This window comes from Coffea arabica, chromosome 2e (assembly GCF_036785885.1).
Source record: "Coffea arabica cultivar ET-39 chromosome 2e, Coffea Arabica ET-39 HiFi, whole genome shotgun sequence".
Classification (NCBI taxonomy): Eukaryota; Viridiplantae; Streptophyta; class Magnoliopsida; order Gentianales; family Rubiaceae; genus Coffea; species Coffea arabica.
The window spans coordinates 917,337-944,044 of NC_092313.1; the positions used below are offsets into that span (position 1 = coordinate 917,337).

The following is a 26,708-nucleotide window of genomic DNA, read 5'->3' on the forward strand; positions in this document are numbered from 1 at the left end:
ATAGAGGAAAATGAATAAAACGGGGTGTTGGATGATTATTTGGACGTAATTATGTACCAAACATTTTCAGTAATAGGATGTAATGAATGCTTGCAAAACAAAAAAAAAATTTTTGTTTCCGTTTCCGAAAGGATGACACGTCATCAAATCAATCACTGCCCTAATTTTGATTGAAGAATAAGTGACAATGAAGGTAAGATCACTTCATTTATTTATTGGTTGAAAATACGTACACCCCCCATGTGACTTACAATATAAGAAAGTGATGGTAGGGAAGCAATCAGACAAGGATAGAAGAGCAAATAAGGAAAGCAATCAGATAAGGATTCCATTTGGATTGCTTTTTTATACAATTTTTTTATAGGAGGATGACAATTTAAAATATAAAAGATAAAAAATGTGATTAGAAAAATAATTTTTTTTTAAAGAAAAATGACAGTCCAAACAAGTACACATCTGGTACTATTACAAATCTCTAATTATTCCAAAAATAAAGAGATCATGACCGGTGTCAATCTCATTGTTACTCTTACCCTGTGCCCCAATAAAGTTAAGGCCGTGTTTAGATTGTAATTTTTTTAAAAAAATATTTATATTTTTCGTGAATATATTTTTAATTATTTTTTATTTTACATACATCATATTGCAACAATATATTTTTTTACAAGAATTTGAAAAGTTAGCAGTTCAAACGAATTCTAAGGCTTTTAATCAGTCTCAAAAAAAAGATTAGAGGAACAAGGGGAAAAAAAAAAGAAAAGGAATCTGTGCTAGGAGCCTTGAACTCCGGAGACCTTGCTCGACCAATTTCTCACATTCCTGCCACCAAATCTAGAAAAGCCCAAAACCGTTTGGGTAAGGGACCGTAGATTTTGAGATGCCTAAGGTAAGTAGGAACACAAATCAAGCAAACAAAAAATTAATTGCTTTTTTTTAAGTAAAAAATATTAAATTCAGAATCTTTTACTTAACAAATATTTCCCACTTAACAACTCAACTCAACCTTCCAACAAAGAAATTACTTGATTAGTCTCAATTCTTTTAATTGGGGAGTTGGACCTCGCCACAGAAAAAAAGAAAAAAAAGAAAAAAAAAACCAGCAACAACAATAACATCCAATGTGACATCGAATGTGCCCGGTGCGCCACCCCAAAAGCCCAATCGGTCAGTTGGAAGGGAAAGTACTGAGCTGACAATATATATACTCCTATAGTAACATAAAGCACCGACAGAATCACACCAATCCCCAGTAGCCGCGTGTCAGCTCGGTTGAATCTAACGGCTCAAAGAAATGAGAAGATGAATCTAAGGAGTTGTTTCCATGATTAGGCGCGTCCCTAGCTGGCGGGTATAAATAGTGAGCTTTCCCCCCGGCTAGCTGCTGTGAAACCCCGGGTACGTAAAACAAATCCCACTACTTGCTATTACTCTCTTTCATTTGTTGTTTTTTCGCAGTGGAGAGATAGTGTGTGTGAGGTTGCGGAGGAGGAGGAGCACCGGCGTCCGATTTCGATTCCCCAAATTAGATCGGCTCTTCTGTGTCTCGTGTGTTTTGCATTTTGTTTTTTATTTTTGACGGAAGAGAGATTAATTTTGTTTAGGACGACAAGGGGGACAGAGATCAATTGATTTTAGTAGAGTTGGAAGTAGTTTGAAAGAGATAATACACAATACAATGGAGTTGTTCTATTACATGGTGTTTGGGGCGCTGGGGGCGGTAGTGGCAGCTTTGGAGTTGAGTAAGGCCAACAAAGATCGGATCACAACTTCTCAGGCTTTCACTTCCTTCAAGAACAACTACCTTCTTGTTTACTCTCTCATGATGGGTACTTTCTCTATTACTTTCCTCTATTTTACTTCATTTCGTCTCTTCATTATTGTTCTGCCTCAGATCTACAAATTTTCGCAAATCAATTGCCACGCGTCCTTATTTGCCTATGTTTCAGTCTGATCTGTCTGTTATCATTGAGGAACCTCGGGTTTGTGGAATAAATAATTGGATCTTGGGGGGGGAGAGAGAGAGGAGGGGGGGGGGTGCTTCCAATGCTATCAATTCCTTAATCATGTTACTGCTTGTCATGCGCTCTCATTTTGAGGCTTCGGATCTGGATCTCGGGGATTTCATCTATTTGCGATTGCGTTCCTTTTGATTGATAAAGTGCAATTTGGACGGACGGAAGCAGGGCTGTCTTCATATATAGTATTTACACAAAAAATTGCTTATGCATTCACAACGTAACGTATTAAAACATTTCTTCAGATTCTAGATTATTGGAAGGTAAATAGCTGAAGCAAGTTATATATTTCTATATGTTAGCTGCTTTAGAACCCACGTGCATTCTTGTCTTGTATAATTCTGGGAGATTAGAGTGCTGACGATTAGCATTCTTGTGGTGACAGCTGGTGATTGGTTGCAAGGTCCATATGTCTATTACCTTTACAGCACCTATGGCTTCGGGAAGGGGGAAATTGGACAGCTTTTTATTGCTGGGTTTGGATCTTCCATGTTGTTTGGCACAATTGTCGGATCTCTGGCAGACAAACAGTGAGAAATCCCACCTAAAAATTACGCAGTCATAGCTTTTTATTTTCTGCCAATTCAACTCATTTGAGCTTTCAATAAATTTCAGGGGACGAAAGAGAGCATGCGTGACTTACTGCATTACTTACATACTCAGCTGCATCACCAAGCATTCCCCACAGTACAAAGTTTTGATGTTGGGACGTGTACTGGGTGGTATTGCTACCTCCCTACTTTGCTCAGGATTTGAGTCTTGGCTTGTTGCTGAACACTTCAAGGTGAGGGGAATTTGAATCACCTTTGATAAGTTAGAATTGTGAATGCATCCTATGCTAGAATCTCTCTGTCTTTACTGAATTTTGTTAGCTTGGGATGACTGTCCATCAACAAGGACAGGGGTGGATTGATCTGCAAGTACTTTCTCCTTACAAGTATTTCTTGTTTGGTCATTTTGCTCCATCAGTTTTGTTTCTGCATATCTGGTAGAAAACTTAACTACGTGGGGGTCCCTTGGTGTATTTCGAGATGATGAACTCATTTGCATGTTGGTCGAAGATAGTCTCCTAATTTATGCATCTCCATTTGCCTTGCTTCTAGACTTAGATACATGTGGAATTGAAAACTTGGTGTGTTCCTTCTATAAATTTATTTTTATCTTATAAATCCGGAATAAATGATTTATCTTCAGGATTTATAATCTGTTTCGTTTTTGGATTCGAAACACATCACTTTAGCATTTGCATCTTTTTGCATTTTTTCATTAAGCATGGTATCACCCCAACCCCCCCCCCCCCCCCCCCCCCCAAAAAAAAAAAAAAAAACCACCCCTTTGAATAGTTTTAAAAGAATCAAAGTTAATAGCTTAGGTAGGGTGAAAGTGTTAATTCTAAGGGTTGATTTATCTTTGTAGAGGGGCTTTGATCAGCAATGGCTTTCATTAACTTTCTCAAAGGCTATATTTCTTGGAAATGGTCTTGTTGCTATTCTCTCTGGATTGTTTGGAAATCTGCTGGTTGATTCCTTAAGTCTTGGTCCTGTATCTCCCTTTGATGCCGCTTCATGCTTTCTGGCAATTGGAATGGCTATTATATTGTCAACATGGACTGAGAATTATGGTGATCCGTCGGAGAATAAGGACTTGCTAACTCAGTTCAAGAGCGCAGCTGTAGCAATTGCTTCTGGTAGATCTCCTAACCTGCTTATGCACTGAAAACCATTCCTAATGCTATCAACGGGGCGAATGACATAGTTGATGAATCATTGTTTTAGCCATTTACTCGAAATATATGTCTGTCTCGTGTGTTCTCATCTTTGGGCCCATTCTTATTTGCTGTATATGACTACATTCCAATTTCTTTTATGTTTTTGGTTACTTTTCTTTAGTTTACTAATTGATATCAAAGAATATTGGTTGCTAATTAAAACAGAAAATCCGGAAAAGGCAACTGTAGCAATCTTGAGTGCTTGTCCAAAAGAATCATTTTATGATAAGTTTTTGACATATAGATTCACATTTACTTTTATTTCAGTCCTTGTATATATATAACTATTGACAACAGGCACTAATTTCTTTTACTGAATGAAAAGGCTCTAATTCGAATTCTCTAGCAATAAAAATGAAGAATAGGAGAGATTCGAATCTACATGTGCTTTGAACCATGATTTTGGATGTGGTGTTCTTCTCCATCATGTGCAGCTTGTCATATTGAACTTTTTTAGCATGCAGTGATCTTGATGATAATTGACATCTAATGGCCCGTTGAACTCTTAATAAGGATGCAGTGACTTTTATAATAGTGAGTCACCTGTCAAAGTCTTAATTTATATTGGATGTGTTTTACTACTCTTGTAATGATGATATATTCTCAACTGATGATTTATCAATTTTCTGCTTTCCTTTCTTTTTATCCTTCTTTTAGATTCCTTTATGTGGTCCTTAGTGCTATATTTTGTTGTGGTTCAGATGAGAGGATAGCATTATTGGGTGCAATTCAGTCCCTGTTTGAAGGTTCAATGTATACTTTTGTGTTTCTCTGGACTCCTGCTCTGAGTCCAAATGATGAAGAAATTCCCCATGGTTTTATTTTTTCAACTTTCATGTTGGCTTCAATGTTGGGAAGCTCATTTGCATCTCGACTTATGGCGCGTAACTCACCTAAAGTTGAGATTTATATGCAGATTGTCTTTGTGATCTCTTCTGCCTCTCTGCTGCTACCTATAATGACAAATGTATGTGCCAGCTCGCTTTCTCCACTCTTTACCTATCAATTATGGTTATTATCTAATTTTCCTAATTTTTTAACAGTTCTTGGTAGCCCCCTCGAAGGTAAAGGGTGGTGGTATCTCATTTTCTGGTTGTCTCCAAGTTCTTGGTTTCTGTACATTTGAAGCTTGTGTTGGAATTTTTTGGCCATCAATTATGAAGATGAGATCTCAATACATTCCTGAGGAGGCACGCAGCACTATAATGAACTTCTTCCGCATCCCCCTGAACATCTTTGTTTGCATTGTACTCTACAATGTAAGTTACTGATGCTTGGCAGAAAATAAAATTTTTTTTATTAGAATGCATAGCCCTTTGGTTTACACATTTCGCCAAAACATGGTAATTTCAATCCCACTCTAATGGGTAATGCTGCACCATTGCTTTGACACCATGAACTTCTGGGTATGCAGGATCTTCTCATCTTTAGTTCTGTATGTTGAAAAACCCTTGTATCAATCATGTACTTTCCTCTATGCTAAGTGGATTTTTGCAATTTGAAGGTTGATGCATTCCCCATCACTGTTATGTTTGGCATGTGCTCGATCTTCCTGTTTGTGGCGTCCATCTTACAGAGACGGCTGGCAGCAATTGCGGACAAGCCAAGTAAGTAAATTTTGCTGCCTGTAGACATCACTCCTTGGTACAAGTTCATGTATTGAAAATTGTTGGAACAGAGTTGACACATCCACGTGTAGCAATTTAGTTAATGGTCTTGTATAATGTTACATTGCCACATGGTTACTCACCGGAATATTTGGTTGTAGAGGCAGAAGATTGGACGCCAATGAAAGAAAGAGACGCTGAAGCAGAGCCACTAAATGCTCCTTGATATTAACGAGTCTTCACAAACAAATGTTTTGTGAGGGTTCATCCCATGGCGGGCACACATTTGATTCATTAGTAGCCTATAAGAAATCTAAATTCACTCTTTCAGAAATGCCTAAGGAGAGCAGAAGCTGATGCCAAGAAGAAGTTTAATGCCGCTATAGCAATTTTTGGATACAGATAGAACAAAGTTTTAACATTCACATACTCCTGAACTATTGCTGTGGAGATATCTTGGTGTTTATTTTTTTAATTTTCATGTTTTTGTCGATAAGCAGAAAGTGAAAAATGGTTGCCCCTTTCGTAAATTTGACCTCAGTTTAAGGTTATATTGAGGCCGTAGATTTGTATTTGATATTTTATAATGTTCTTTTTGATTAGCGACAATTTGTAAGAACAACATGCCATTAAGCATTCTTTGTAACAGCGGATTACACGTTTATTTTCCTCGGTAGCTGAGACGAGAGAAAAAAATTCCATGCAAGAATCAAGCACTTTTTAGTACATCATACACCTTTAAGAAGGTCATTAATTAACACCAAAAATCAAGCACGCTCAAAAGAGTCATTGGATGGGGCTCTTGTACATTTCAAGAAGGCAAGAGGCAACCGAGCTAGCTCAGTTGGTCACAAGGGAGTATAGGCAAGGTGTTTGAAATTCTTTGCCTATATTTTCCGGCCAAGATTTTTTGGTGCATTTGCGGAGGAAGTTTAGTTTTTTCCAAATTTTCAATAGCTTAGTTGGATCTATCCCTTCCCCCCACCCCCTGGCGGGCGGGAGTAATATAGGATTAGTTGTAAAAATGTTGTACAAAAAAAAGAGAGAGAGGAGAAAGAGCAAGAGACACTGCATACTCGAACATGGTGCTGAGTATGTCATCTGCCGTTCATTTGTAAGGTGGTAGCAACAAATGCTTCAGTAATTCAAAAGCCTGGAACAATGAAATAACCACTTGCGACTTTATGCTAAAGGTGATTCTACTTTTTACTGCCTGTGAAGGGTACGGCTAATACAAGCAATGCTTCACGTAGATATTACTGCTACAGTATCTTCAAGGAATCTTTTACGTTACTTCATACGTATAGCGCTGTTATGAAGAAAGGGATTGTAACTGGTCAGATTGCAAATTGAATCAAATGCAGGTTTGGAGGAGTTCTAACGGGTGTTAAGGAACCGATGTGAACATAAATTAATGTTTGGAGTTGTAGGAAACAAAATCTCCAGCCATAAGTAATATTATTGCAAAAACCATTGCTGAAGCACTGTATAATGTTCAAGTGTAATTGCCCATGAAAGAATCAACAGAATACATTATATACAGTTGTGACTTGCAACAGTGCCGTTGAAAGAAGGTATAAAAACAGCAGTGGCCTAAAATAATACCTTGCTTTTTCGGTAGTTCCGCGAGGACAATAAGATACAATGCAACTGGCGTTCCATTGAAAACTGACCCATCAAAAGGATGCTTTCACAGATAAAATATGTGCAGTGTGTAAGCCTAAAAAAAAAACAAAAAAAAAAGGTTGGGATGGTTTTAGGCGCCGTAGCCATCCTAGGCCAGGGCAAGCTCTTGGAATCACAAGTTGTTTGCTAAATACTTACAAATTACCCACCAATGCAATACTCATATCCACAATGAAATTTGAAGACATGACCTTTATAGAGGAAGTAGTCCGTCCTAACCAACTGATCCGGTATGCATTGGCAGCAAATTTCGTATTACAACTTGCGCTTATATTCTGTATTACAACATATGTTATACACAAACACAACTGAGAATTATTCACAGAACTCTACTCCTTTTTGCATGTACAGAAGCAGACTCCAAGTCCCCAATGAAGAATAGGATCTTATCTAAAATACCTGAAGATGGTTCCACCATGTTAGAAAATTCTTCTTCCCCAACAGTTGCAGGAGAATGAATGATTTCCCCAGTTTTTGGTCTTCTAGAGCCTAAATGCCGTTGAATCTCGCCTTGGTGGACAAGGTAATAATCATCTCCTTCTCTTATGATCTTTAGGCCCCTGAAAGTACTAAAGTCAGCTTAGTAAAACAGCAAAAAGGATATTTAATTACTTTGTCACAATAAAAAGCTTAAGGTCTTCAGCAAAACAGATTGCTAAATATATCAGGTCCTTAGTTATGAGCCTCAATTGAATCTTCTTTATCAAATTCTTGAGACCAAACACTTGCGTGCAGATAAATAGTGGTCTACAGGGGATTTTTTTTATTGCTATCACAAAAAATATCCAAGGGTTATTTTCCAATTTGGGAAAAAGAAAAGGACAATAGCTTCAAGGATAATGAATTTAATAAAGCTAAGACACAGAAGAGGTTGCAAACAAACGCATGCATTTGCACTAGTGACAGGGCAGCATTAGCAGGCAAAGGGACCAAACGTTCTTCAACCGAGGTAAGGCCAGGGTTAATGTAATATACTTCCAACATTAATGTGTTGCTATTTGAATGAGTTGCTATTTGATTTCAACTTACAATCCAACACGATCACCTCGATCTTGCACTGCATACACATCTTTCCACAATTTTGAACCTTCAGGAGCAAAGAATGTGGCATGATCTACTCCCCATCTTTGCGTAAACAGGTTAGACCATAAAGTGTCGTCTGAGGCTAAGATTTTCCACTTCCTGCACACTTCAACAATAAGAAGGCATCTTTCTCCATCAAATTCAATACAAGGAAACAGAAGATGCATAATCCCAGCATGTAAATGGAAAAATCCAGTTACACTAAAGCAGACAATGGGCTTGCAAAGGTATTTTATGGCTATGAATGATATAAATCAAAATTCAAAGGTTGCCCTTCTCACAAAATCATTTTCTCTACCACTATGGTGTTTTTTCCTGTCTGCAAGGGGTGGGTGCATGATGAATACAAGATCTCGTATCCCCAGTTAAAATTTGAGAACTGGAAATTCGGGGGAGTTAGCAAATAGACATAACGAGCCAGTGCTTGGCAACAATCTAAAGGATCCTTACTCCTTAGAAGCTGATTCTGTCGAATCCTGATTGACTCTTGCCCATGTATATATAATGATGGAGCAATTTTGATCGCTTCTCAATTTCAAAACTAGTTGAGTAATAGTAAGAATGTTAGAGGCTCGAAACTGCAAAACAGTTATCTGTTGGTTCGGTTCCCCTCAACTCAAACAGTGATTTATTGCCAAAAAGCTGCAGCATTTCTTTGCTGAGATGCAGGAGAACAGCCAATCTTAGACAAATTCAACAATGGCAAATTGGACTTCAGAGAGGTAGAAGTTTAAGTCCTGATTAAGCGGAAGTTGAACTATCCCAAAATAATCAAGATTCTCAAAGCAGCCAATATAATAAGGAAATAAAGGACTGAACTCAGACATTAACATCGATCAGATGCTAAAATGAAGGAAAAAATTCAAAGACCAGCACTCGGTAATCACCGTTCGGAGAATGGATCCCTAATGTCACAAAACCTACAGGCACTCCGCGAATTATTAATTAATGGAGGATAGTACTGTCTTGGGTAGAATTTACAAAAGAAATCGAGATCGGATCTTAACTAAAAATTTAGCAATCCAGAGCAACATCAAGTACACTGAGAATTCAATCTGGGGGGAAAAAAAAGGTTTGGAGAAACCAGAAGAAATAAAAGGAGTCAGTCGATACTAACCCAATTGAGCAGTTGCAAGATTTTGATGATCTAACAAACTAAGAATCTTGAGACAGACTTCGACAGGCAATCTCTCCATCGAGCGACAGAGAAACAAAAGTGGGAGACGAAGAAGACGGGATGAGATATGAAGATCACCCCATCCCATGTGCCGATGTGACGAATAATCTCTTTGTTTCTTCTGCCAGCACTGCTTCAAATTCTAATTTACCCTTTTTTTGGGTAATAAATAAATGACAAATATATATATATATATATATATATACACACACACTAGTAGTGCCCGTCTCAAATTTAAACGGCGAGTCGCAGCAAGTGGAGGAGCAAAACTTTATGAGGCACGTGTCTATCACGTGTTCAGTACTTTTACCCCCAAGCCGTCTGTCTAATGCTGTCAGAGCTTGGAGGCATTCAACTGCAATAAAATCTCCCGTTGTTTTGTTTGTCACAAAGATTTTTTTTTTTTTTTAAAAACAAAATGTAAAATTGGGCATGCTCCAACTGCAATAAATGTTTTTTATTACTTCGAAATGCGGACCACAATAATAAGCGTAACAACCAACGTATACTTTTTGTAATTATAAACCGGTAAGCCGGAGAGATTGATGTAGATTAATACGACTCGTTTTACTGCTACAGTACTACTACTGCCACCTGTATTCTCTGGCTTCACAGAAAGTTGTCCATTTGCAAAACTAAAAATGACTAACCAAATCTCTTCATTGCCTTTGTCTGATCCAGCAGAGCATGGATCCACCTGACAAATGCACAAATAGACTATGTATTCACCACCTGGCAATAAATGATCCAGCAGAGCATGGAGACACCGGGATATTCGGACGTCAAAAGTTGCCACATCGCTTAAGTTCCCACATCGCTTGGGGGGAGTCTGGGGGGTCTTTATCTCTTAGCAGCGGGGCACCCTGTGGGGTTAAGTTCCCACATCGCTTGGGGGGGTTTGGGGGGTTTAGTAGTTAAGTGCTGCGGAGCACTTCAAAAGTTGCCGGCTTTTGAAGTGTCTTCGCAGAGTCCATTTATCGAAACACTCATACAAAAAACTGTGAGTTATGAAAGGGATATTCGGACGTCAGCGAAACCAATTGCACAACACAAATGGCAAAGGACAAGGGGCAGGAACGGTTGAGGCGGTTTTGTGCATTTTGCACACCGCGTAATTTTATTTGCACATAACGTAATTTTATTTGCATAACGTATAACTTTAGTATAAAATTTTATGGATCTCACACACATTATGAAAATCAAGATATAAGAAATAATCTGGATCGCACATTTTTTTTTACCAAAATCTGGCCGTAAACAGCTCAGGAGCGGTCCTTCTGATTACCGCTCCTGCCCCTCATCCAATGACAAATGTAGATGATGCAGACGCAATTCTGTAGACATTAAGCCAATAACTGGCTGTACACACATTAGATATATATATGTATATATAGACATTAAGCCAATATCTGGCTGTAAAATGGGTATTCATTCTATTGCAAGACCTATCACAATTCCAAATTTCTTCCAAGCTACTAATGTTCACCGCACAAAAATCACACAGATAGAGATCTCCACTAGAGTTGTTAATCGAGCCGAGTATTTGGCTGCCGAGTTCGACTCGAGTTTAATTCGAGCCGAGCTCGACTCGAGCTCGTTAGGAAAACGAGCTTTAAAATGTGTTCGAACTCAACTCGTTAAATGTATATGTAGCTCGAGCTCGAGCTCGACTCGTTTATTACAAACGAGTTGAGCTTCACGAGCTCGAACTCGAGCTCGTGCAAATTAACCTTAATAAAAACCTATAATTTTTAATTTTTATAATTTTGATTTCTAAAATGACAAATATGCCCTTCATTAACGAGTTCTAACGAGCTACTCGAGTATCTACTCGGCTCGTTAACTAAACGAGCATGTTTCGAGTTCGAGCTCGACTCGTTAACCAAAATTAACGAGCCGAGCTCGAGCTTTAACGAGTCGAACTCTAACGAGCTTTCGAGCTACTCGATTGACTTAACAGCTCTAATCTCCACCATCAATTCTTTCCAAAAACTCTTCTCGAGACATCTGTGCTACATCGAAGTCTCAAGAAACTTGTGACAGAAAAAAGATTCTTTTCAACCAGCTGGTGGGGGTCAAAAATTTTTTTTTAAAAAAATAAATTTGTAGCCAAACAAAGCAAAACACAAGTAAAACGATAGTGCGAACAAAAAGCTGCTCAGTAATAAATTGAGACTATGATTCATTTGTTTTTCACTGTTGGTATCTGCTATGTAAGTATAGAGACTCCTCTATACACACAAAGGAAAACGTCACCGGACCCTTGAATTCTTCAGCAAGATGTATATGAAGATATCTTTTAACAACTCTAAAACCAAATGTTCATTAAAACATCCAAAACATCATCAACCCGGTGCAGGAAGTAATGACAAAGCGGATGGGATCAATTCTCCTAACCTGTCTCTAAAGCTCAATATGGTGTTCAACAAAGGTTCACTAGAATTGATGCCCTCCCAAGAGGCTTCATCATCGTCTAGCAGTTGGAGCTGCTTTTCGAAATATCTTCTAAGACTAGCATCCACAACATTCACTATACTAAATGATGCACTAGTGTGCATGAATTTTGTAACAAAAAACCCTGCCAGAATCTGCTGGTCAGCTTTCACAAGCTCTGCTAGAAAACATGGGAAAAGCAGTCTTGTGAAAACAAAAATAAGGTTCAAGTTGCTTTTATCTTCACTGGCTATCATATATTTGAGGCTTGACAACTGTGCCTCCTGCCACTGACGAGAGACATTCCCAAACATATAGCAAAGACACGAGAAAGTGGCGCCATAAGAAGATTTGGTGATGATAGGTACTATTATTCCAGATGATAATAAAAGAAGCAAGAATTCATAATCTTTGCCAAATTCATCCGGGATGCCTGTTTGTTTCAACTTTACCTCTACGGCTTCCAAGCACTGCAATTGTACAGCTTCATATGGCAGTAACAACATTATCTTAAGAGCAATAAAACAGTTCAATTCAAGCATAATTTGACTTAGACAACGAGCATCATCTTCATCAAGCAAAATTTGCGTGGTATTTCCTTTGTACTTATCAGCCAATCTCAGAAATTCCTCGTACCTGGAAAGCCTTATTAATTTTTTGACGATCTCCAGCCAACATACATGTAAAGGATGAACCAAAAGAGTGCTGTTACTCTTCGACTCTTTCTCCCTAGATTCTTCCAGAAAGCTTTCCCATCCCTCATCCCAATCATCATTACTCCAACTATTTCCAATATCATCTACCTTAGGAGAATCTTTTCTTCCATACATGAAAAGTTCCTCCCACACTCCCAACATAGCTATCAAAGTATCAATCTCGGATTCAGACTTGGCAGATTCAGACACTTTTACAAAGCAAGAAACAGCTGATTCAGTAGTTAATAAATCTTCTGGTGCAATTTCCAAGCTTGGCGAAATAGCTGACAACATCTGAGATGATTTAAGGGCAACTAAAGTATTTGTAAATCTGTTAGCTGTGTCTGCAACATTTGACATCCCACAATCACTGGTCTTTTCATGATTTACACATCCACTCTGGACATTCTCCCACCCTTCCCAAGGAATAACATAGGTGTCTAGCTCAGAAGAGAACACTTTCAGCTCCTTATCTGTAGCTCTAATACACTGCATAAGCTCCAGGATATATACACGTGAGTGGCTAGGAAGCTGCAAGTTGTCAGATACCTCTGCCAACTTTTTCCAAACAGAATCCCTGACACATTTCAAATCCTCCAAGTTCCCTTCAAGTTTACTCAAAGATGACAAGAAAGAGTGAAACTTTTGCTTTTCAAGAGATCCACTATCTAGGTCAAGCAAGATCATCTCCAGTAAACTTATGTAAAGATGGGGGAGATCCTGGATATTGATATAACATCTTCCAGTGCTTAATGCCAAAGCCGACCCAGGCGAGAGTTGACTCAGTGCATCGGTAAATACATAGGCAACAGCTAGAAACCTACATCCTGAGAAAAGCATTGCTCTGCAGAAATTAAAAATTTCAACTATAGCATCACCATTAACTCCTGAGTTACTGAAACTAATAATGGTGCCCCAACCTTCAATGGGAGAGACTTTCCCCTTTAAAATCAAGTTAATGAATACTTTGAGACACGTCACTAAAGATTCTGAACAGAAGCTTTCATCTGAATGCTCAAGATATTTAAGTTCCTGCATGTCACTCATCATTTTAAGCCACATATTCAATAGCTTGAGAAGACACTCCTGCCACATTGAGTCAAAACGTTTACTTGACGGTTTCTCAAAAGGTACCATTACTGCAACGAATCGCATCATTATGTCCAGTATACCTGGATATTCAATGAATTTCACGTATTTAAGGACAGCATTATAGGTTTGCTCAAGCTCACTCAGGAAGCAATGAAAATTTTCAGGGCTTTCACTAAGGCTATCTGTTTTAAATTGAGTTTCAAAGGTTGTCAACAAATTCAGCACATGGTGTCTGTAGACATACTGCCATGACAAAAGACCTTCAGGTAATGAATCTCCATACAACCCGATAAGGTTGCGGACCATATCTGCCAGCGCTTCAACATTCTTTTCACTAATGTGAGAAAAGACTTCATCATTGAAGCAATCCCAGTTCAGATCTGTCAATCCAGCAATTTTCTTGAAGTTGAGGCCACCAATAAAGGAAACCCTGAAACATTCTTGGCTTACAACCTTGCTGAAACGAGCTAAATGGATGGCATCTAAGTGCATTGGACTCTGGCCAATAGTAGGAAGTGGTTCTTTTAGCTCTTCCAGCTGCAAGTAGCACTCAGCAAGTAGACCATATATATAAGCAAGCCGCTGCTTATCATGACCATCAATCAAAGGGTAGACAGACACAGTAATGACTGTTATGGTTTCCGCAGCAGAGGAAATCACTTCATTTCTGAATTGTGAAAGATCAGCCACAATATCATCCACTGTCCAAGCCTCAGAAGTAAAAGTAGAACTTATATAGTGGAGTAGCACCTAAGAATTAACAAAAAGAAAAGAAATTTTGTAAATTGAAAACGCAAAATTCAGAAAACTTGAAATTTAGAAATACTAACATACACTTTAAGATTTCTCATATTAAAGACATGAGGACTGATAATTAATTTAAGCCTGATGACTTTCACAGATGATCATACCTTGGTCTGATCCAAGCCATAGGTATGGGCTAATTTTATAACATCTTCTAATACATGTTTCTTCTCCAGTTTTATGGATTCAATAAAGGAAAAAACAACACTCTCCCTGTAGCTAGTGTCTCCAGACAAAAAACGAGCTGTTTCAACACCAGGAATAATCTGTTCCAAAACCCTTGAATGATCTGCCACACGCTTTTGGTCTTCTAATTTTAGTTTCCACTCTCTCCAGAATGCAGATTGTGCCTTGTCTAATTCATCTCTTTCATCTAAATTCAACAAGTCATGTGAGGAAAACAAAAAACAAAATTATTAACTTGCTTCTCCACTATATTGGGACCAACAATAACTCAAAAGCAAAAGAAATATGAGCCTGTACTCTGGGACCAATATTTAGTATTAAGCAAAGAAAGCTGGGTCAAAGAGATCACCTGATGCAACTGATTTGTGTTTCTGTTGGAATTCCCTAAGCAACAGCATCCTCTTCTGAGCAGGCTCCTCACATTCGCCTCTGCGGTTATGTAATAAACCATAAATCAACCCCACATTCATAATGCTCATAATTTCGTTGTAACTTTCCCTTGCTTTCACAAATCCTTCAATAATATCCACACCAGAAAAGCCATCCACCAGATTTAAGAGAAAAGAGCATCCCATGATGTCCTCCTCTTCAGTAACAGGAGGTTCCATAATTGATTTAGCAATGGAGATGATCAAATTATCTTTTGGAGCAAAACCGTTCCTTGCCAACCAAGAGATAATAGTTACAACAGCTTGTGTTCTAACACTTATGTACTGCTTTCCTGAAACTGAGCCTGATATATGTTTTTTAGTTGTTTCTGCTTTAGTACTCAGTTCAAGTAACCAAGGAAGGCGCAAAGCAGAAAAGGACAAAATTTTCCCGTTTTCTCTAAGGATAGATTCCCATTGATAACCATTCTCAAAAGGCAAATTTTCTGCAACTAGAGAGAGCAAATCTTTTACGGCATCAAGATGTCCTTGATCACCATAACCAATATTATCAACCTTTCCTGAACAAGTTCCAAAATCAACAGAACCTTGTGTACTATATAGTGGATATGAGATGGCTAAAGTACCCTGAACTGCAGATTCAGGAGGCTCACTCCCGGTCAGCATCATTAAAGTTTCACACTGTCCCATCATGTCAAGATCTTTCCACCCATTTAGCAGATCACCAATAGATTCTTCATCACAGTGGCTCAAAGAAAACCCTAAAAGATGCTTTCGAGAATTTACATCCATATTATCAAGGGCAGGACCTCTTGCAAGAGCAGCACATAAGTCCCAGACAGAACCATGACCCTTTTTAGCCAGAACACGACACAGATCAAAAGCTAGTTGCAAATCTCCAGCAACAGCAGCTTCTCTTGCAATAGCTTCTTGTACGGATGATATTTCATCGTGTGAGCTCAATCCAAGAAGTTTGGCAATTTCAATAAGTTCATCAACATTGAGATAAGCTCCATCTTGACTTGTAATTGCCAACTTAATTATTTCCAATGGATCTTTCATTTGTCTAAATTGCAATGGCAGGACATTTACTCCCAGTTTTGGAAGTTTCAAGGTAAGGGCATCAATGATATCAGCTTCTACCCTGGCATTTCTGCTACTAGGCAAGATATTAAGACATTCCTTAGCCTTCCATATCTGAAAGAAAATTCAGCAGGTTGTCAATAATTTATTCTCTATTGTCGCCATTTGAATAAAAATAATCTTCTTAAGAACATTCCAACCGGAAAAAAGCCATGCCAATAGCCCCATTGACAAGATTCCAATTAGCAAAGATGATTCAAGTAGCTAAAATAGTTAAAATAGATCAGATATGTCATAAGTGAGAAAATATACTTCTAAGTAAGCCAACATATTCTAATATTTCTTTCACTATAACAATCACACTTGAGACCAAAAGTAGCACGAGTCATTTCTAAACTGCAGTTATATACTCCAGCAACAATTCACTCAAACAAACCCTCATCTTTGCTCCCCACCCCCAAATTCACATGAAACTCAGATGTCTGAGAGATGTGAGAGGATTCCCAAGAAAATTTTAGTACAGTACACCTGTGTCATGTGTCATGCCTAGAATAAGTAAATTTATAGCTCTGAAGTTAAATGTGTACTTGAAACCAGCCACCCCAACTTATACACCATTAAAACATCTAAAAAATTAGAATGTATTAGACATCATTACATTGTCTCAACTGGTATTCATGCAAACTATCAATAACTGCCTTGAGTTCATTGCTTAAAAATTGTCAGACATTTCAGTCTGACGTAAATAATTTCCATTTTGAATGTCTTATCCCAAAAAGTTATAGAGTAAGCCCACAACACCAACATGCCATCAATAGATGGAAGAAGCTTGTCTTATGCCACTGTTGTAAGACATTGATCACAGCTGGAAAACTTGTACAAACAGCAACCCACTTCAGACTCCCAACTTAATGGAAGAGTACAGTACAACACAACTTAAACACTTACTTCTGGACAATCAAGACTTGATGCTGAGAAGAAATACTCTCTTGCAGCTTGAATGACCAGAGTTTCGGCCTTATCTGCAGCCAAAACTACTGAACCTGTACTTTTTAAATAGTTCCTTGCAAGTGGAAATTTTCCAGCTTTAAGCAATCCCCTACAGAACTCTATCAACATGTACTCCAAATCAAGGAAGGGAAAAGCTTTTTCTTGCAAACACTGCAAATCACGCCACATGTTAGCCCAGTCATTATCTGATCGACCCATCTGCCTCCGAATAAATTTGGAGAGTATAAGACGAAGTGTCTGTTTTACACCTTTTTCATCTGTATGTGGCTCCCTAAAATAGTTAATAGGCTTTGGCACCTGAAGACCAATACGAGAATAAGATGATAAACACATGAATAACAACATTTGAATAAAATGATACCCAGTAGGGCATCTCCAACTGCAACATTGCAATCAATGCTTCTAACTACGAATGCTTTTACATCAGAATGTAGCTTGAAAGAAATATAAAAGCCAGACAAGAAAACACAGGACTCAGCTATTAGATGTGACTTATACTCAATTTCACAATGCATACAGTCGTTTCCCCATGTCCCAATTGAATGTCTTGCCTTTTTGGTCTTTTTCAACACAATGTCTGCTTTCCAAAATGGAGAAGTTCAAATGCTTCTCTTCTTCTGTATTTTATACATCAAAAGAGACAGCAGCCTCATATTTCCCCACTATCTTTTAAATTTGAGTTTGATTAATATGTGGGTCAATATATTCCTTACTTTCTAGTAAAACTATCATATTTTTTAACTCACATTCCAAATTTCCAAACTGAGGCATCCAATTCCACATGGCAATAGTAGAATAAAATTGACATCTCAGAAAGCTTTCGAAATTCTAATGGTAGAAAAGTCTGTTATATTTTGAATCAAAAATTGTAGAGACTCTCTCCAAGCCGGCTAGTCTTTGATGGTACTAAAAGCAACATTTTCGCTAAATCAATGTCACCCTCACCAGGAGACAAACTGACAAGAACCAATATGAAAGAACAATGACCTAATTGAAAAACTTCTTTTCTGTACAAAATCCGTCCTAAACAATGGCTGGCAGAGGCAGAAGACCCAACAATAATTTTGTTAGACTCCTCTTACAAACTCCAAGGATCCAAAAGCAGGTTTACATGGTTAAGACAGTAATGAGATACTCCTTAACATCCATTTCTCTTTGTTATACATCAGACTACAAGACTAAGAACAGAAAGAAATTCCAGGAAACTTAATGGAATCACAATTTTTTGTTTAAAAGGTACTCAGATCCATGAATTGAATAAAATTGAAACATAAACTGAAGATTGAAATACAAGACCAACTAGGAAAGCCCAAAGGAGCACTAAAGCAGACAGTGCTGCAAATCTGCATCTCAGGTCAAAAATATGAGTACAGAATGCAGACCAAAACATAAGCCAATTAATGCTCAAATCAAAACAGTCAAAACTACTAAAATTGGAAACATGCCAGACCAATAACCATGGTAATCGCCAAAGTCCATCCAGCTGAAACCAAAACAGCCAAAACTATTTAAGAAAAGCAACATGTGAGGTCCATAAACCTGGTAAATTGCCAAAATCCTCCCTGCTTCAACGTGGCCTTCAGTGACTTTCAATCTTGTCTTGAGGTCCTCATTTCCATAACCTGTAACATCCAATTGCATTATCTTTGGAGACATTACATTGAACAATAATTATGGTCAGACTTGAGCAATTTGATGCACAGAACTTATTTAGCAAGTTGCAATTTATTATAACCAAAATGAATTTTGCAGTCAATAACCAATAGACCCTCAACAAGTACAACTTATTTATTTGTTAAAACTGCTAAAGAGCACTTCCTTATTGTTAAAAATATACTATAGAAGCCCTTCTAAACTCCTCATCCCATTTGAATGTAATTTCAGACCTTGCCCCAGCCGGGGAAGAAAATGTATTTTTGTCTATCATACTTGAAAGCCATAGCCAAGCTACACAAAGAAATAACTTCCTGTTTTGTTTAACCTATTCATGGTTAAGGTCTGCATACTCTGCTATCAGGTATGAAACTGATAACCTAAGTAAAACATCATCATCAATCCAGCTACTCTGCTAACCATTTTCCACTTCAAATTAGTGAGTTGGAACCCTGTAATTTCAAGAATACAAACCTCGTAAATGTTGAAGTTTAGATAAAATTGAGGACATTGTACTCCATCTATCTGTTGAAGAGCACAAATACATGCACTGCAGAGCACAATCCACCACCTGGGCCTCATCTTTGAAAAAGTAACTATTTTCCAGATCCGTGCACCCTTCTTCAAATACTATCAAACATATCCCTAGTTTATTTTCCAAAGAAATCTCTTTTAGCCATCTAACCAGAAATGAGTCAGCTGTATTATCCATAGTACATTGGCTACCAGTCAGCTCATTTGTAGAATCAGCAGCTATATGATAATCCCTCTTTTGCATGAATGGGATTGCAATATTCTTTAGTCTTCCAATTACGTCTTCCTCTGTCACTCCCATGAGCAGCAATCTGAATTTTTCATAGTCAGATAACTTCTCCCAAGCAATAAGACTAAGAAAAAAATTTCTTTTCCCTTCATTTTCATCAGAATAAATAAGCTGGCGCAGGAAAGAGATGTCCTCATAGAAATGCTGCAACTCTGAGATCCCCTTTTGATAACCAAAGTCAACCAAGCACATGCAGTTTTCAAGCTGTCCACTTAAGGTATCAATATCTCTGGCTCTATTTTTGTACCAGCTAGAAAGATCAGCAGTTGATGGCCATTGAAATCCCATGTATCTCTTGACAATTGGTTCAGTTCTAATAAGAACCCTGCTACCATGGTCCTCAGGTAGACTGTTTATAAATGAGACCATCTTATCACATTCAACCCAATCTTCCTCCCTCAGAGCAATACTTGCAGGAGGGGAATTCCCAGGAAGGAGCTGTGCATAACTCTGAACTGGAACTGTCTCAGGAATAGCAGCAAGAACCTCCAATATGTAAGGACCGAGCGAAAATGGATGTCGTTTGAAAAGAAGGTTTAACGCTCCAATCTTCCCTGTCTCTGCAAGGGCTACAGCAGCGTCATTAATTGGTAAATTACGAAATTTATTGTACTCTTGAGCCGAGAACCTGCAAAATGGTTTAGTTAAGGGCATAGTCATTGGGAACTATTTTAGCATCCTACAACTGCAAGACAAAACAATGCTAGGAAGATTACAAGACCACCAGATTCAAAAGTTCATAAACTGATATTGTGAAACCCAAAAAAAACTGCAGGCTACCATATAATATGCTAATATAAACGACACAAGATTTTCGAGCCTGAATGTTCTCCCCTACTTGGTTGTCAGGACAAATATCGCCCTCCAGAAATCCAGTCCAAAGTCTGCTTAAGTTCAGCAATTCAATCCTAAACACTTGTGCCCATACTACCCAATAGTCTGTTCAGGTGATCAAAATTCTGCATATAACATTGTCTCAGAATTACATTCCCTGAATTCTTTATGCAGAGAATAAGCCAGAATCACTTGCAACACTGCCTTGGTTCAAAAACTTAAATTCCCTCTTCTCCTTACTATTTCATTCTTTTTGTGGTCGAGTTTTGGGAAGGATTTCAGGGGTTTGTGTAGGAGATGGATGTTTATTCCCCAGTGAGTTCATCAGCCAGCTCATACTATAAACAAATCATTGAAGGTTGTGATGTTTGAAAGCAATCAGGGAAGGAGAATGGTAGGAAAAAATTCCTCACTCTAAGCAGTGCTCTCCGAGATGTCAAGGATCACGAAATTGCTTAAAGAAAACATAAAAACATATTGCTGCCCAAATATACAAAATAACATAAGATAAAGCTTTAGTACTTGTCCTTAAACAAGAGAAAACTTATATTTATGTATACATACATAAGTATATATATGTAGGAAGAAACAAAACTTATATTTCTTTAAACAGTGAAAATTAAAATATTATTACCTTCCCATGTTTATCCCAAGAAATGTTTCCAGCCGGTCTCTAAACAAAAGCAACTTTAATCTTGCCATACGGAAGTCCCAAACTTGGCTGCTCTCATCTTCTTGTGATTTAGAAAACCTGTAATTCTCTGTTAGGTGGAGTCCATAAGCCAGTAAAGCCTTCTCTGCATCTTCTGTTGGTCCTACACAATCTACACATTCAGACAGGACAAAAACATGGTCCTTGATAGTTGACAGCAATTTATTTATCTCGTTTACTCCTTGACTAGAAGACATCCATTGTGACTTCAACAGTTCATCTTTATCCAACCCATGATGATGAGCAAAGCTAAGAGCAACTTGATAGTCTTGTTTACGTATTAGCAAGTCATACATTTCAGAAACAGATCTTTCTGAAAGTGAAAATAAATTCCACTGCAGTTTAGCACATTCCAGCTGCTCAATAAGACGCAAGTCTGTTGTTCTTTTTTCTTCAGATGATTTATAGCTTTGCCCAGATGTACTCTCCAAAAGAAAAAGGCATCCAGACAACTTCTCCACTGTTTCCATGATAGGCATTGAGTAAACAGGATCTTTCTCCAACAATTTAACACCAGTAGGGACATCAAACATCGTAATAGTGCCATCCCTTTTCGCAACAGCAAGTACATCATCAGACCACCAAGTAAAGTCAACTATATCATTCAGAAAATCCATGCCTCCACCAGACAAGTCATTTTTCATTTGCAGATCATGCCTCTTTGTATTGTAAAGATTTGATAGGCTCCACTGCTTTTGATGAAACTTAAAAATAAGCAAGCAACCCCTAGCATCAAGAGTGCCAACAAAATTTCCCTCAGGTGAGATGAGCACCTTCGGAGAAATCAACTGATCTACACCTTTTGCTTCAGCATATAAACCTTCAAAATCAATGGATACCACGAGCTCCAAATCTGAGCTGCTACTTCTTTGCCAAAGAGATAGACTAGGTGATCCTGAGGAAATTGTCAAACACTAAATATCATAGAAGATTTTTTAGAATAAATATTAAAAAAAAATTACATCAAGGAAGAGTTAATTATTTCTGAAACATGGACTATCCAGGGAGATAATTGGCTATTTAGCAAAACAGAATGCCTCTATTAAGTATATTTTGTTGATAATAGACTTCTGAAAAAAAAAAATCTTTCCCCTGACTTAATTAAAGTAGATGGATTCCAAATAATGCAATAAATTACAACTTTCCAAACTTACAGTATCTTAGTAAACAACAGAATGTAGGAATGTTTTACACTAGAAGACTGCCAAATGACTAGAAACAAGTGAAGAACTAAAGTTTTGTACAATTTATCCTCATGCAAAATCCACTTTTTAAGAATAACAGGCTAACTCTGACCTTTATGCCTCTTTTTACAAGATGTTTCAAGTAATCAGTCTGATAAAAAAAAATAGTTCATAGATGAAACTATTGTCTATTGCACTCGCTATTTCAATTTATATAACTAAAGTTGTTAAAAGAGAGGTTCACAGCAACAATCAGTAATCACATGCTATAGGCAGTAACTCAGAGGACTTATTTGCCAATTATTTGTATATAGGCTAACCACAAAAGAAGATTGAGAACAAAAGTAACAAAATTCACAAAAGAAGAAAGTTACTACATCTTTGTTCTTCAAATTAACTAAACTCATTCTTAGACCATATTTCCAATTCAGAGGTACAGCCTTTAGGGGTGCACTGTCAACTAGTTAGAGTTTCTTTTATCCAACATTCTACCAACACAAATACTTTGAGATCTATTCAACTCCAAAATTTTACTAACCTGGATGTCCTGACGTATTGGAAATGGCAACACCACTGGCACTACTGATTGTAGCAAACAAAGACAACTTTGGATGGTGATGCATACAGAAAACATTCTTTGGGAATTGTTTCTTCAGCATTACTCCAGTACGTGCAAGAGGAGCTGCAGACATGGAGGCACTTAGATCCTGACTAATTTCTAAATCGTGGAGTGAACCATCTGATGTAAGAATGCTAAAGGTACACCTGTAAAAAATGTTAGCAACTAAGAGACCGACAATTGAAATAGGAAAATATGGAAAAAGCAATTAGCAGGGAGAAGGAACCTCAAATCAAACATAGAGCTTACAAGCATGCTTTGTTCACATCATTGTCATCCTGCAAAATCAAGCACAATATTGGTAGGGAGACTTTAAGATGCTTCCCGGTGATTCTGGTAATTTCTTCTCCATTAGCTTTAATGAAATATAGAGTATTAGTGTCATCAAAAACTCCAAGGACTTCATGAGCTTCTGACCATGTACCACATGTGAAGGCACTGATGTTTCCACCTAGTAGATAAAAACAAGCAAGAAGCACTGTTAAGCTTATGGAAACGCATGAATATCAGAGCCCAACCATCAAGACTGGATTAACATGTTTATTTTTCACGTTTTGAATCAATGATAGCACCCCTCAAATTTCTATAACTTATTGGTAAAAAAGGAAATACAACATCAACATTAGCTCCCATCATGCGAGAGCCCTAAAAGATGAAAGCAATAAACAACTACAGAGATGCCATTACACACCAAATAATGGTCTAATTATAATCTTGTGGCATTAGAACAAACAGTTCACCCTGGTTGTAGATAGAAGATCCTCCCAAATTCTACAAACTCATTGTAACATACATTATTTGATAATTTTCCAAGATTGGCTAACTCACTGGTAAAAGTGCCACTTGGTTGTTGATAGTCATCATCTTTCTGCAAGAACGTTATCTGATTCCTGAAAGCTACAGCCACTCGATCAGCATGGGGAGAGATGAACAAAGCTGCATGCTTACCCACCTTTTTTGGATTCCTATATTCTGTCCATCTCTCCTTCATTTGGGTGATGCCTTCATGGTTGAGGAAGTTTCAGAACAAACATCAGCAAGCAAAGAAATTCAGAGAGAGAGAGAGAGAGAAGCATGTGTGTGCATATATAGTTCCAGGAGAGAATGACATATGAACACTAGAAAATCAAGTTGAAGCAAAATGTTATATAGCTTTGAAATGGAACAAGGAACAGCTGAATGACTTTGAAGTCCAAGACTATTTTGATTTCCAAATGTCACTGCCTGCGTTATCAAATTAATCGATCAATAATCAGCCACAGAGTCCCTCAAGCCTAAATTACTTAAATTATATAATATTTCCAAGCCGAATTTGCAATTGCCTAGCACAAGTACATTAAACATGCAGAAGACTGAATGCAAGCTGAAAATATGCAAACTGAAAATGGTATAGCTTTTGCGTATTCACAAGTTTGGATTCAACCCTAATAAAGGTCCAGTATCACGTATTTATGAGTACTAGTTGTACAACTTACACCTATATTTGAACATCACGAACTCAAGCATCTGATACAACTAGTGAGTTACCATTAACAGTCAGCATTAGAAGTACCTCGCAACGAAAAGTAGGAGAGTAAAGTCCTTCCGCGGCCATCGTCCACCTAAATTGGTCATAAAAAATAAGCAATCAGGATATGCAAATTTCTGGCGAAAAAAGGACATAGCCAAGAAAATGCAGAGTGAACCTGTTGACCCGTCGGAGGGTAATTGGAGTAAGTTCCTGAAGCGTGACGCCGTACTTCAAACAGAACTTCTCTCACGCCTCCGCCCATGGATGGATTCCAATTATGTGTAGCGTCAATTTCCATTTCCAAGTTGCCGCCGGTGGGATACTAGATGCTTATAAATCCCTCGCCAGGTTTCTCAAAATCTCGTCCCCTGAGAAACCATGGAAAGCGGACCAAATCCTTGCGGATCAACTGTCTCGAAAATAAATCGGTTCGGTTCGGTTCCTCTGTTCTAAGCCGAAAAGGTCGCCGGTTTAGACTTTCGGCTGAAAGTAAGTTAGTTATTATTTATTAATAAGGGTTTGCTTAACGGTGTTAAGGTTTATTGAAAAAGTGAAGTTTAATTAGGTGGCAAGCGCTTTATTGCAAGGAGTAATAAAATGCGGGTCCGCATTTAAATAATAATTAATACTAATTTATATGTAAATCATGTGCTAACCAATACGTGTTTGTATTTATTCCAACCCGTAAAAAAAATGACCCAAGAAAACAGCAATTAATGACGCTATCCTTTTTCTTCCTTTTATTTATTTTTCCTTAAAACCTGGTTCAACTTCCTCTACTACCAGCGAAGATACTTGCTCTGACGTAAAAAAAAAAAAAAGAAAATTAGGTTAAGAATATATGGAGTAACTTTTCTTTAACAAAAGAATATGGGATAATTTTACTAACCTTCATTGATGTTTTTAGCAAGTGTGGGAAGCTTCTCTCAAGTTTAAGAATTACATCTACCTCTTTTGCTTTTCACTGTTTGTGTGAAAATTTAAGTACTTAAATTTTCTCTCGAAAATTCCAGAATACCCTTTCGTAATAAAAGAACAAAATAGTTTATCGTGCATCTTCTTCAACCTCTACACAGACCTAATATTCTGTAGTAAGAACTAGCCAAGCACACTCCAAACTGTAATCGCTAATCCAAGCAATGCCGGCAGCCCAAGAAATGCTGATCATTACTTGTTTCAGCGCTTGCCTAAAGCCTCGTCTGTGCTCAAATGCTTGCCCCAAAAAAAAATTTCATTGACACTCAATCACAATCCAAATATAACCTCCAGGGCTTGACAATTCTCAAACATAAAACAATCTAGCTTTACACCACCATTACCAATATTGAAGCAATGTCCCTATATTTCCAAGAATATTATCATCATAGAAACATAGAACAAATTCCACCTCCATTGCAAAACCACAACTAAAAATTGCTAATGCAAGGAAACAAATCCAAATACAACAAAAAATTTTAGTCAAAACAATGCAAATTAACCACCTTTGTTCCTCATGATAATATCAGAAACATCCCTTGAGGTTTCTCCAAGTATTACTTGACACCTTTGAGGTTTTAAAAATATCATTTACCTCCCTCAGTAATTGTAAAAAGACCATATTAACCCTCACTTGACACATAATTCACATATCGAATAAATGGAGTTTAAAAATAAAAAAAAAACTAAATGAAAGTCACTTTCTTCTCTTTCTCTTTTCTCGATCATTCTCTCTTACTCTTTTTTGGATGACTATGCAATATTTTATTTATAAATTATAATAAATTGAATTTTGTTTATCTTTTATTTTTGTGATTGTGATAAAGTGGGAAATGATTTATTTGCTTATTTTGACTTAATTTTTATAATTATTGGTACAATTTAATGGTTTGGGCAAGCGGTTGAGAAGGTGTTGGAAAAAATATATAAAATTTATAAGAAATTGATTTTGAACATATAGAGTTAAATTGGTGCAAGTATATTTCTTTTCAAACATCTTTTTTTTTATTTTTAAAATTTATATTTTTACGGGGTATAGTATTATGATGTGGTAGTACTACAAGAAATTACTTTTTAGGTGATACTTTTCTTGAAGTGAACAAAATAGTTTACAAATATTTTTATTTGGCAAGTAAAAGCGTAGTTTAGGATTTTTAAAAAATGTTACACAAATAACAAAAATAAGGGAGGTAAGTGATATTTTTAAAACCTTAGGATGCTAGGTGATATTAAGAGAAACCTCAAGGGAGGTTTCTAATATTATCCCTTATTCCTCTTTCTTGTTCAATTATGAATATGATGATCTATTTCTCAAAATTACGAGGCTTTTTCTCTTCATCTAACTTGACAATGATATTTGCTCCTCATC

At 37.4% G+C, this 26,708-nt stretch overlaps 3 protein-coding genes across 4 annotated transcripts; 1 reads left to right on the plus strand and 2 right to left on the minus strand.

The window, feature by feature from the left end:
* Positions 1–1,191: 1,191 nt before the first annotated feature.
* LOC113729892 (uncharacterized) lies at positions 1,192–6,059 on the plus strand. The gene is made up of 8 exons (XM_027254205.2): positions 1,192–1,826; positions 2,401–2,545; positions 2,631–2,799; positions 3,432–3,702; positions 4,485–4,750; positions 4,827–5,042; positions 5,288–5,390; positions 5,552–6,059. The coding sequence occupies exons 1-8, from the start codon at positions 1,676–1,678 to the stop codon at positions 5,614–5,616; spliced, it is 1,386 nt and encodes a 461-aa protein (XP_027110006.1). The 5' UTR covers positions 1,192–1,675; the 3' UTR covers positions 5,617–6,059.
* Positions 6,060–7,141: 1,082 nt separating this feature from the next.
* LOC113729893 (F-box/WD repeat-containing protein pof10-like) lies at positions 7,142–9,502 on the minus strand. Of its 2 annotated transcripts, XM_027254207.2 has the most exons (4): positions 9,277–9,502; positions 8,106–8,265; positions 7,476–7,636; positions 7,142–7,351 (listed from the first exon to the last, which is right to left on the minus strand). In XM_027254207.2, exons 1-4 carry the CDS (start codon positions 9,422–9,424, stop codon positions 7,332–7,334), a joined length of 489 nt encoding a protein of 162 aa, XP_027110008.1. In that variant the 5' UTR covers positions 9,425–9,502; the 3' UTR covers positions 7,142–7,331. The 2 variants fall into 2 exon arrangements, with proteins under 2 accessions (XP_027110008.1, XP_027110007.1); XM_027254206.2 differs by having other exon boundaries at positions 7,142–7,636.
* A 2,102-nt stretch (positions 9,503–11,604) lies between these two features.
* LOC113729894 (MAG2-interacting protein 2) lies at positions 11,605–24,802 on the minus strand. Its single transcript, XM_027254208.2, has 12 exons — positions 24,540–24,802; positions 24,407–24,455; positions 23,683–23,856; positions 23,104–23,305; positions 22,774–23,000; positions 20,974–21,946; positions 19,157–20,133; positions 18,569–18,651; positions 16,967–17,326; positions 14,896–16,132; positions 14,468–14,733; positions 11,605–14,306 (listed from the first exon to the last, which is right to left on the minus strand). Exons 1-12 carry the CDS (start codon positions 24,660–24,662, stop codon positions 11,682–11,684), a joined length of 7,296 nt encoding a protein of 2,431 aa, XP_027110009.1. The 5' UTR covers positions 24,663–24,802; the 3' UTR covers positions 11,605–11,681.
* Between the last annotated feature and the right edge of the window lie 1,906 nt (positions 24,803–26,708).